This window comes from Psittacula echo (genome assembly GCF_963264785.1).
Source record: "Psittacula echo genome assembly, chromosome: 1".
In the NCBI taxonomy this organism is placed as follows: Eukaryota; Metazoa; Chordata; class Aves; order Psittaciformes; family Psittacidae; genus Psittacula; species Psittacula echo.
In genome coordinates this window covers 143,688,285-143,700,342 of record NC_137735.1, presented here as the reverse complement: position 1 = coordinate 143,700,342, position 12,058 = coordinate 143,688,285, and the positions used below count along the sequence as shown (strand labels likewise).

Sequence of the window (12,058 nt, the reverse complement as noted above, 5' to 3'; positions counted from 1 at the left end):
ATCATGGATCCCATGATTCTTTTGTTTCTTCTGTATTCTGTGTCTTTTCCTTCCCCTCCAACTGCAGTCATTCTCTGATGCCATCTAATCAGGACTACAGGGATAACCGAAGTATAGGTTACAAAGCTTTATGTAGTCAGAGGAAGGACAACACTGCAGTTTTGATGGGTGAAAATACCAAGGAAATGGAAAAGCAATGGTTTTGGTTTTAAGCACATGCATCGGTACCAGATTTATGAACAATTCTGATTCATCTTTAGACATATTAAATAACATTTCTACTCTTTGTGCACAGATACAAAGGCGCTATGGGATAATATTGTTTATAACCCGGTGACACAAACCCTAGCTTGGGAACCAGCTTGTCCTGTGCTTGTCATGGTTAACCTATGCAGGTTAATGAAGTCTAATGACTACTGTGAAGATATACAAAACTCTTCCAGAAGTTCTCCTGAGAAAGTAAGAGCTGTGCATATTTCCTTAAACTGTGAGATTGAAAGCCATCACCAAAGGCATAATGTGAAGAGCTGGACTTTGGAAAAAAAGCAGTTGCAAATTCCTTTCTTCTTCTCTGATACTTAAAACTATTCGTAAACACAGTCTGTTCTTGTACACTAACCACATGATTTATTCAAAATGCTCACTGACTCACTACTAAGAAATAAAAAGTGGAGATGACTGTGGAGCTAGTAATGTTTGCTAAGTTCTTTGAGGTAAATTGGGTCTGCTTTTAATTTATAGTAAAGGCATGATTCATCTGCCCTGACATTTTTAAAAGATAGGTGTTCAAGTCTATGCTGTTCATGTCAAATGCCCTTTAAAGTAAGTGAAAGAGACATATTGAGAGAACAGTTCTTTTTATTTGAAGATAGGCATAAAAGAAAGATAAGAAGGATTTCCTTCTGAAGGTACCTCTTTCTTTTAACTGAGTCCATTGTGATTGGGTCAGATTTGGTTATTTAACATTTAGACACCTAAACTGTAAGTGAGATGAGGCTAAACATCATTAAATCTTACTGGAGACATAACGGTGCTTTGGTAAGGCACAATTGCTTTGTACGCTATTAAGATCTCTTTGAAGGGTCTTCCTCAGCCTTGTTCAATGTCTCGAAATTGTGCATATTGAAATTCTGGGTCCCTGAGTTCTTCCAGCACTTATGTTTTAAAATTGAAAAGGGTTTTTCTGACATATATCTTGCACTGCTTCATACTTCAATCTGAAGTCTCATGATGCTGATTTATGGATTTATGAGGTAGGTTGGTTAGAATTCTAGCTTTTGTCTTGAAAAGTAGGTTTCAGGCTTTGCTCTCCTTGTGGAGAGGAGCCAGAAAATTTGAGGTAACAACTGAAAAGGCAAATAAAATTCAATACAAATTCTTAATTTTTGAAACTTTATAAGTATTATTCTGATGACATGATCTGGGGGGATTGACTCAAGCCTGCTGAATGCTTTTTGATTAGGAACTCCTGGCCAAGTGTTTAGTGATTCTTCAGATTCAACATTTTATGGCTTTCAACAAAGCTTTGATCTTGCAGAGACAAATATATTTAATTTTACACATGTGAGTGGCCCCTGTGAGATTTGTCATCTGCTGACAACAATCACGACTCTTTGCTTGAAGAGGAGAAAAATAAAAAAGCCTAAAATGAGGTTTGGCTGGCATCATCTCCATTACCCGGAACACAATCCAATGTTAGTTTATTGCAGACAATGAGGGTACTTACTCATTGCTTTTACTGGCTGAATATTAATTCATGGACCGAATGAATTCCTTTTTTCCTCTAATTAATTCTGAAAGGTTTGATATTGAATTTGGTTCATTTATTGTACTGTAACCCTGAAAAAATTCTCTATAGTGTGCTGGAGATGGCTGCAGAGGTTACTCAGGTAGTGCTAGCTCCCCCAGTAAATCTACACAATGCTCCATCCTCTAATACTATGCCCAAAAGCTTAGGCCCAAAAGCTACACAAGTCTTCTAATTAGGATGGGGCTTTCTCTGTTGATGGCAATGCTGTCTCCATGTCTGAGTGGACTATTACAGAACTATCTTCTGTGACCATCTTGTAGGTATACACGAGGATATACATTATGTTCTTATCAAAAGAGCTACAGAAAAGAGGTGTTTGATCACAATGCCATGTGTTGTGCTCACTCACTTGAGCAACAGTGTTTATTAAGAAAGATCACTTACATGGGTAGTAATTGTTCATAGGAGACAAGGCTTTTTATGGTGAAGCCCTTGGTGGGTAAACAGTTGTTAGGAAAACAACATTTTGTAGGTTACTTAAGTGGATGTCTAGAATTCAGATTACTTTTAATGCTTTTCTGGAATAGGGATACAAAAAATTGATATATTTCTGAACTGAAGTGAAACAGCACTTAAGGGTGTATGTCTCAATGTTCTGCTGAGTTGTTGATGAGTGGTAAATAAGGGACTGAAACAAGGCTGTGTAATCAGAATTTTGCACAGGCACCACCATAGAATCAATTAATTGAGCTCTAATGGGTCAGACTGACTGTATAAAATGCTACATGTTACAGATAATAAGAAGTAAATTGTTAATCCAAAGTAGTGGTTGTTTCTATTCTTACTGTTTTATGTGTTTAATTTCCTGGGATGTTTATAGAGGAAACAAGCCAGTTCCTTTCTCAGTAATTGAACCATGAAAATTTTGGGCAACTGTTTTTGTGAAACTAGTTAATGAAACAAGCTAATGCCGACTGCTCTCTTTTCAAGCAGGTTAAATATTCTCGTGTGGACACTCACCCGAGGCTTTGTATGAAGGTAAAGGGATTTCTTTGTAAAACACCTATTAACTGCCCTTTTCCAGTCAGCTCTAAAAAAATGAGTTGCTAATATTCTTTAGGATCCATATTTTGCTTCATAGCTCTGCTGAATGGGAAATAAGAATGAAGGAAATGTGAAAGACTGGACTAAAAGGAGGTTCTTTGGAAGTGCACCAGCAATGATAGATAGGGGACAGGTCAGATTGTGTGCTCTGTTTTCTCTGCTTAAGAAAAGCAGGGAAAAAATGTTCTAGGTCAATGAAAACTCTGAAGTATGCACTAAACTTAATGTAAAAGGTTTTCCCCACATTTAGCGTGGGGTGTCCCTGCCCATGGCAGGGGGGTTGGAACTAGATGATCTTAAGCTCCTTTCCAACCCTAACTATTCTATGATTCTATGATACTTGTTAATAAAAATGATCGATACACTACATTTAGTGGAGTCACTTTTATTATTCTAGTTGAGTAAAAGATGCCACATAATGTTAAGTCAATGGAACTACATGTTTCTGTAAAATAAGCACGCGTATAAATACCTGAAGGACTGGGGGACCTAATTTAAATCAAGGGTTGGAAGATACCATAGGCAGAAAAGCTGTGAATTCACTTTCTCCAACTTTCTGGAATGCACTGATCTGTATGAATGAATCTGTAGCCAGAGACTGAAACTGAAAATTTAGTTTTCCTAACAGATTTCTCTGCTTTCAGTTTACAACCAAACAAGGCTCTTGGGTTAGATGTCCATTTGCTCATGGAGAATTTCCAGGTAAATATAGAATTTTTAATTATATAATATTAAATTGTGAAAAATATTTAAATCAGTCACTAGATATGAGCCTTCTCTAGTAAGCAATGAGATGTGTTCACAACACTGTAGCTTGTAAATTATGGTAAAGAGATTTGACAGCTTGTTACTTCTAGGTAACCCCAGTAGATCAAGTGTTTATTAGTATAAGAAGTAACTTGTAGGAATCAAAAAAATTACTTGCATATCACTTGATGACACTTAACAAACTAAAAAGGCTTTTATTTTAGATATAACAATTCAGAATATATGTCCTTGTACATCTAAAAGTAAGTCTTTTCCCCTAATATCAGCTTGGAAAATGAGAACTGCTACAGTTGCAGAACAAATACAAGTTTTCTTCACATCCCAAACCAAGGCACAATTCTCAGTACTTGTGTGTAACAGGACGCAGCTGGCCTCATGTGAATCTCTTGGGATGCACCATTCAGTCTCTGTGGTTTGTATATATTATTTCTTAAACACTCTAAGACTTTTCAACAGATCTAACTGCATTCATTTATTTATTATTCTGTTTATCGCTCTACAGCTTGAAAGCATTAATAAACCCATGTACATATTGGAACAATTACTGGAACTTTTTAAAAGTTGTAGTTCTAATTCTGATCTCACACTGAAGCAAGAAATAAATATCCTGAAGTCAAATGAATCACATCAAAGGAAGCGACTATTGAGCGGAACCTTAATATTCTTTTAACATCATTTTGTGGGGTAGTATTTGTATTATGTATATAGCAAATGTTAGTGTTAGTGTTTCATATGTGGGTCACTGGTACAGCTGACCTGGCAAATTTCACATCATGGAATGTAAGACTTGAGGCATAAATCCATGATGATCTTGAGCCACTCTAACTTCCACAGCTGCCAAAACAATCTCAACACTCAAAAAAAGGTAAGTTTTCAGCCAAATTAGCTTTTTGACCCAGCAGGCAGTGTGAGTACACAACTGCTTCTTCCAGCAAAGCTGGGGGAGAGAAGGAAAAGATTATGGGAGGGTGATTTCTGTTTCAGGCATAGCTAGTGATTCCTCTCTTGCAGCTAAGCCCGTATCACGCATTTTCAGTGCAGCATGTTGGCCTGCGCTTGCCTTTCTGCACAGCCTGCAAGAGTTACCTTGTTGGACTAACCTGTGATCTAGCAAGAGGTACATCTGGAATGTGGGGTCAAAGAGCAGAAGAATGGCCATAACATTATTTTTCAAATAGGAGAACATTAGCAGGATAGATCCTAGGAGCTACTAGGACCACTATGCTGAAAGGTATCCAGCTGGTTCAGGAGCCAGCTCCTTGGTAGTGTTATGTCCATCCCCAAATGTGTGCTCCTTCTGTCTGCTCCGCTGACTAGGTATATGAGATGTCGTATGATGGACTTTGAGAAAGTTGAGAAATCCAGATATTGTGATTTCCACTGTTATTCCTGACCGTGTGCATTGACTTCGCTCTGCTGTAGGGGGATGTGCTTTTAAAGAGAGAAGCATGTTGTAGCTCCTACACCTCTCCCCTTTTTAGGATACATACCAGCTGTACTTCTTCCTTGCCACTGTATGCAGGTATATGCTGCAGCTCTGACTTTTTGAAGTACCTCTGATGCTTTCAGTGTGCAGGGTGTACATACAAGGGGGTATATACGAAGCAGGCCTCTATGAATAAGGGCTTCTTAAACTGAAAAGGGTGGGCACTGACAGCTGAATTAATTTTCTAATGAATCAGTTTAGCTCTTACACCTCTGGTGCTGAATGCAACAGAGCAGCTGTTAAAAGCAAAGATTCCTAACTCGGTTTTGCTGCTCAAGCTGAGAACATACTTTAGTGGAACAATATAACTGCTTCTGCAGGAGATCCTAGAGCTGAATAATCATGGAGAAAAGCCTGGGAAGAAACAGCTATCTAAATCAGCAGACCACAGAGGGCATTGTGGTGCTATCAAGAGCCTGTCCTAGTGGGGCAAGGTATTTGGGGAAATGCTGTATTACTGGCAGAGATGGAGATCTGTATGGTAGAAGAGCTGTCCAACACTGTGTTCAGTGAACACTTATAGTGGCACTGAACTGGCTTCTTTCATATGAAATCTGTGGAGTTTAGGGTTTTAAAGGTTTCCTGTGTGAATTTTTAAGTGAGACCAGTAAGTCACAGCTAGGTTTTGAAGTGTGTGTTTTGTGAAGGGCACTGATGCATTTAAAAATGCTGTTTTCTTCCCTCTGGTACAAGCTGTTATATCCTCAGCTACTGTGGCAGAATGGAAGCCCAATAAATTACACACATTTTCTGCCTCAACACCATGAGCAATGTACACAAAGTTTTCATCAAGATTTAGCTCTCTGCTCTGAGAAACCAAGGTTCATTCTGCACAATCCCTGTGAATTTGTGCTTGAAAAGAACATATTCATCTAATTTGACCCCAGTTATTTTTGGAGTTTGCCATGCTAAAAAGAGCAGTGTAGGATTCATAGTTATTAGTGGAGTACACTAGCATTATTTTGAGGACAAACCAGAAACAATCAAACGTCAAGTTTCAGGACAGTCATGTAGGACAGTTTTACCCCAAGGCTGAGCTTGTTCTTAGCATACAATGTGATAGGAAGTCCAGAAGAACTGTAAAGAAAGAGTCATTCCTTCAACTCATGTACACCAGGGAAAAGAAATGAAGATGGTCATTGGCTAACATGGTGTGAGCAGATACGGCAGGGAGGATGTCCTGCTTTTTGGTGCTTCATAAAATGTAGGAACATTAGCTCTCTTCCTGTGCTGCCCAAATTGTGCTTGGCAAAGCTACACCAATACTTATGGTCATTGAGATCCGGGGATATCTCTGAAAATAAATGACCTTCCATAGTGAATATACACTTTATTAATTTTCTGACAGGATAGAATGTGTAGTATTACTGGCAAACAAATCAAAATGCTGGAGAGACATAATATATTTTCATTGTTCCAGGGTATAGAAAATAATAGCTTTCAATTCTTTTCTTTTCATTAGGGAGATTCTATATCAATTGCTATGTCACGGGAAATGTGTGGGTCAACATTTTGCATTCAGGTATGTGTCCTGATTTTGCCTGGTACTCTGTACAAAATAAAGCATCAAAAAAAGGAAAACCAGCAGGCACTCTCACTGCTTTCCCCTCCCAGCCAAATCTGAGTACTGTGAAAACAGAGCTGGCAAAGAGCATTATTTATAGCTTGATGTGCTGTCACCACCTCTTGTTGAGATGACTTTAATTAACAGAGAAGTTGCTCTCCATGATCTTGCTACTTTGTCAGTGGCATATAAAGGGATACCAACAGGAAATTGCTAATCCTGTCTTTATACATTCCTTTGTAATAAAAAGTTGCAAAGTATCAAAAGATCCAAGTAAATCATAGATGAGTTTTTCAAAGATTGACATTAGCTGGAGAAGGTTAGGCATACAGCAAACAGCATGGTAAGTGCATCATAGCACGCGAGAATTATTGCTCCTAAAAGCAGAGCTGAGCAAATAATTTTTGACATTTTTGCACATTGTTTCTGTAGCTGCACTTTATTAAGACAATGTTAATAGAAAACGAGCATGAATCTGGTAGGTTTACTTGTCTCTGGAGTTAATGTTCTCAACAGACACCAGGACAAGCCATTGTCAGCTTCACTTTCTGGTGCTAAGAAGAAAGGGACAGGTGAAAGTGAGATTGGCAAGAGCCTTCTGGGTAATGACAGTTCTTCTTTCCCTAGTGAAAATCAGATTTGGTGGTAAAACTGATGTTTACTTATATAAATAGTTTATTTTGTAAATAAGACATTATCTGTCACAATAAAGCCCCCATCCAAGAAAAAAAATCTGATTAGCTTTATCGTTAGAAACCTGAAAGTGATTGCAAGTCACTAAATATACAACAGACCATCAATCTCCATATGCATATATTTAAAGTGTAGTCATTTGTGTAAACTAATAAAGCAACCTCATTTTGTCAACACAAGTGTTTAGTAGCAGTGCTGCTGAAAACGGAATAAACCTCAGTTCTTTCCTTTAAAAGGGCTGGAGGACAGATGTAGATTATTCAGTTCCACTGCAGATCTGTGATATCCACTGCGGTAAGTATGAATGATAACAAAAGAAAAATTAGGTCTCAACTGTATAGAAGAGATCACTCCATGTGAAGCGCATTTTCATTGGGAAAGCAAAGTGTGATTCACCTGACTGAATGCAGAAGTCTGCATGTGAGCTGGATATGCTCAGCTTTCCTCATAGATAATGGACTCATACCTCAACTAGCATTTAATTAGCTAGGGCAAGGACAACTTGTGTGGCTGGCTGTTTTCTCTGCTTCCTGGGTGAATTTTCCATCACATGCCAAATTCTGCATGCCACATCTATATTTACCTTGCTGTCGGTACATGAGGTAATTAGTTAAAAACAATCCTTGGCAAGCAGGCACACAGTGCTGTCATTGTAGTGATTCTAGCAGAGCCCTACTGTTAATTCCCCACCTCTGCAAATGGGACAGTAGTACTTCTTTCATTGCAGTACAGTGAGGATATTGTTATGATTTGAGCTCATGAAATCAGAATATTCCAAAATCTCCAAGCCCTGGAAGAAAAGCCCTGGAAGCCCTGCAAGTGTAGAAGTTAGTGAGTTCAGGGTGAACTAAGGCTGTGGGGTTTATGGTGAGGAGGAGTGGACTGGCAAATTTAAAGCCAAAAGGTCTATAAGGACTTAAGCTGAGAGAAGACTCAATTTGAACATTGCCAAATTGCCTCAAACCCACCCACCCAAACTTCTCTTCCCAGTTCATTGTAAACATAGTGATTCCTATGACAGATGTTCTTTGTTGTCTAAAAATACCTGCCAGTTAACTATAGCTTCAGATTTGGAAGCCTGACACTAAAAAGGAGGGTGCTTGAATTTGTAGTCTTGAATTGAAGGTGTAGCTGCCTGTGCAAGCACTTGCATAATGCAAGTTCTGGTTTCTTCTCCACTTAAAAACTTGTAACAAGCCTGCTCAAGGTGAATCAACTAAATAATCAGTGTGTTGTGATTCATGTAATCTGGATGCATTTTCCTTATTCATGTTTTCCTTTTAACAAATTGAAGGGTATGACAAAGACATGTAAAATACTGAAAGGGTTCAGAGACGGCAGTCTGGGAATGCCCTTCTACCTTACAGTAGTAGAGAATGGGTCTGTGAATTAAATGAAAATGGTGGAATACTAAAAACTGACTAAAGAACTTTTGGGTCACAGTATTTTCTTTAACTGTGGAATTTTTTGTCACAAGTTTTGTTCTGATCAAGAATTTGTGGGGATACAGAAAAAGGATGAGAAACTGCATATCAAGAATATCAGAATATGTGATCACTATGTTTGTTGTATAGAGGATATTAGCCTCATGCTTCATGAATTCTGCATGCTTTATATTTTTGGGATAATGTGGTCCATCTCTGTCAGCTGAGCAGGATAGGGTTCCCAAAACATCCCTCTGAGGCAGACTGGTACAAACAAGTGTTAGAGATGGGACAAAACTAGGTGGGTCTAACTCACTGTTGTAATTGTGTAAGACTTTTAATGTAACAGTAATAGCATTACTACTACGAACTTTTGCATACTTAAATGTTTATTTCCTTAACAAAGATATTTTCTCAAGCACTAGGTTTTTCAAATCAGGAGATGATGAAACTTCCTTAAGAGACGATGTCCCCAAGGGCGATAATTCTTACCCTGGGATGCTGTTGTGTTTGAACCTAAGATGTTAAGAAAAAACAATCCATGTAAATTTGAAGAGAATATTAAACCCAAGATTAGTCCATAATTTGTGACAATTTGGATTATACAAAATGTCAAAATAAATGAGAAATAATCTTATAATGGCATAGTAAAAATAGTGCAAATATGTCACTGTTAAAAATACCAAGCAGCACATGCTGTTATTAACATATATTTTGTTACTCAAACCCAAGATTCCAGTGACAGTGGTATCTATTTTAAAAAGATCAGCATACTTAACCATCATGAAGGCTACTTTCTTTCCAGCTGCGAGTTTTCTGACATGTAGTATGCATTATACTGAATTGCACTGCATTTTTCTACCAGTAGTTGTGCTTTGGAATTAGAATGGCTTGGTGTTACTTGCTTTACAGAGGATGGAAATGGGAAAATACATGTTTAATTTTTATTTTTTTTTTACAGCACTGGCTTAGAGGCAAAACTTTGTGTTCTTTTTAAGTGTTATTTTCCTTTGGCCATTTTTCTGGATTCCGTTTAATGTAGCCAAACATTTTGAGTCATTATTTCACCTATTAAAAAGTAAACTTATCTATTCTGAATGGAATGATAACCCAAATCAGTTAGTGTGAGAATAAATATGTGAATCATACTAAAACCAAAATGGCAACTGACATTTGAACTTGTTTCTTCAGGTTTCCGTGGTCAAACATATAGTGATGGAAACCCAGCAAAGGCCATGGCACACAGGTATCCATCCGATGTATAGTTTAAAACACCTTTGTGAGTTGTTTGAGTTGTTAGTCCTGAACACACATAATTGACCTCTCTAAAGAACAGAAGCAATGCCTGAGAGAATTTTGTACTAGCAAATTTTGTCTGAGTGAATTTAGTACTATCACTCCCCTTTCCTTGTCCTCACTAAAGACCTCTCCTGCTCCCATGGTATTTCTCTTGCTGTCTTTGTATTGCACCACAGTGCAGTCTGGCATCAGAGGTAGCTGCCTTGCTGACAAAGAGAGAGAGCAAGGGGAGACAAATAACCAGTGGAAGTAAGAAGTCTCTAAATTAAGAAGACAACCTTCAAGAGCCCTGGAACAATCTCAGATTTGCTGAGGATGACATTGTCATGGTTTAACCCCAGCAGCAGTTGCTGGGGGTTGTAGTGAGCTGCTCACTCACTGCTCTCCTCCCTGGTGGGATGGGGAGAAGAATCAGAAAAAGATAAAACCTGTGGGCTGAGATAAGAACAGTTTAATGTTTGAAATAAAGGAAAATATAATACTCATAATAACAAAGAAGAAAAGGAGTGTGTATGAGAGAGGAATAAAACCCAAAGAAAACAGAAAAAATCCAAGTGATGCACAATACAACTGCTCACAACCCAGTGACTGATGCCCAGCCTGTTCCTAAGCAGCAAATGGTCCATCCAAGCCAACTCTCCCCAGTTTATATACTGGGCATGACATGCTGTGTTATGGAACACCCCTTTGGCTAGTTTGGGTCAGGTGTCCTGTCTCTGCTCTGTTCTGGCTTCTTGTGCCCCTCCTCACTGTCACAGCGTGAGAGATTGAAAAGTCCTGGATCAGGGTAAGTGCTACTGAGCAACAACTAAAAAATCAGTGTGTTATCAGTGTTATTCTCAGACTAAAGCCAAAAACACAGCACTGCACCAGCCATTAGGAAGAAAATTAACTCTATCCCAGCTGAAACCAGGACAGAGATTCACATAACTAGCATCTGCCCCCTAGTTTCTCTCTACATTTGCAGGTAGATTAGTCCCCTCTGTGCTCTCACTCATTAGACATGTCTGCTCAGCTATTCCAGTGCTTCTTTTCACTCCCACAGCCCTTTGAAAAACACCTATTCCCAGATTGTAAAAAAAGTCTATGGGTGTATGATTTGGTAGACCCTGAGCTCTTTAATCCTTTTAGGATACACTTTTGGAGACAACCTCGAACAGTGGGAGCAACCTAGAACTCCAAAGAGAGTAGAGATGCTCTGAAAATTCATTGTTCAAAGGTGGGAAAAAGATGCAGCTTTGCAGAAGTTATGCAAGTCATGAGGCTGAGAAGTTGCTACCATCTTTGCTTTGAGGCAGTCTTTGGCCTTTCCCTTGTCAGGAGATACCATTCAGAATAAAGTATCCTGGATTTGTTAATTTGTTCATATGAGTGCTGTTTGGACTGTGACAGGCAACTCAACAAGCTGTAGACAAATGGTTACATGTATTATTTAAGTCCAGCGATGTATGAATGCAATGAACTCTCTCACACTTAAGAGAAAAAAAAGCCAATGTTCTTTCCTCCTCTGTTTTTCCCTAGAATGAAGAGTGTGCATTCCTTGCATTGAATTTAACAACACATTTTGAAGGTCCTTAGTATGTTCTCAACATCAAGTTGTATTTTGGTGTAACTTGCAAGTCTTTTCTAAATGGTCATCTCTCATGATGGTAGTTTCTACTAATTACTGTGAGATTATTGTTGTGAGAGAAGCACATAGCAAGTTAGACTTATTCTAACATTCCAAAAGAATGTGAATTATGATTCCTTATTTCCTAACATTTAAAACCAAAAAATGTCTTAGATCACTTAGAGAATCAGGTTCACATTTTCCTTCTAAATTAATATTATACATACAATATTCTATAAATGAGTATTGTCATAGTGCCTTGTGTACCTATAGAACAAGTATTTCAGATTTTCTTATTTGTAACCTTTGTTTTTAAACCATAAGCAAAAGTGTTTGAGAAATTAAGAATGGAGGAAGTTTT

At 38.2% G+C, this 12,058-nt stretch overlaps 1 protein-coding gene across 1 annotated transcript in view; it reads left to right on the top strand.

The window, feature by feature from the left end:
• IL17REL (interleukin 17 receptor E like) overlaps nucleotides 1–11,637 on the top strand; it is a gene marked incomplete at its 3' end in the record, with an annotated part of 44,276 nt that extends 32,639 nt beyond the window's left edge. The window contains exons 10-17 of the mRNA XM_080636849.1: nucleotides 296–459; nucleotides 2,741–2,788; nucleotides 3,499–3,556; nucleotides 3,889–4,034; nucleotides 6,571–6,630; nucleotides 7,602–7,659; nucleotides 9,981–10,035; nucleotides 11,610–11,637. Coding sequence (XP_080492975.1) covers nucleotides 296–459; nucleotides 2,741–2,788; nucleotides 3,499–3,556; nucleotides 3,889–4,034; nucleotides 6,571–6,630; nucleotides 7,602–7,659; nucleotides 9,981–10,035; nucleotides 11,610–11,637 — 617 coding nt within the window. The remainder of the gene's footprint in view (nucleotides 1–295; nucleotides 460–2,740; nucleotides 2,789–3,498; nucleotides 3,557–3,888; nucleotides 4,035–6,570; nucleotides 6,631–7,601; nucleotides 7,660–9,980; nucleotides 10,036–11,609) is intronic.
• Between the last annotated feature and the right edge of the window lie 421 nt (nucleotides 11,638–12,058).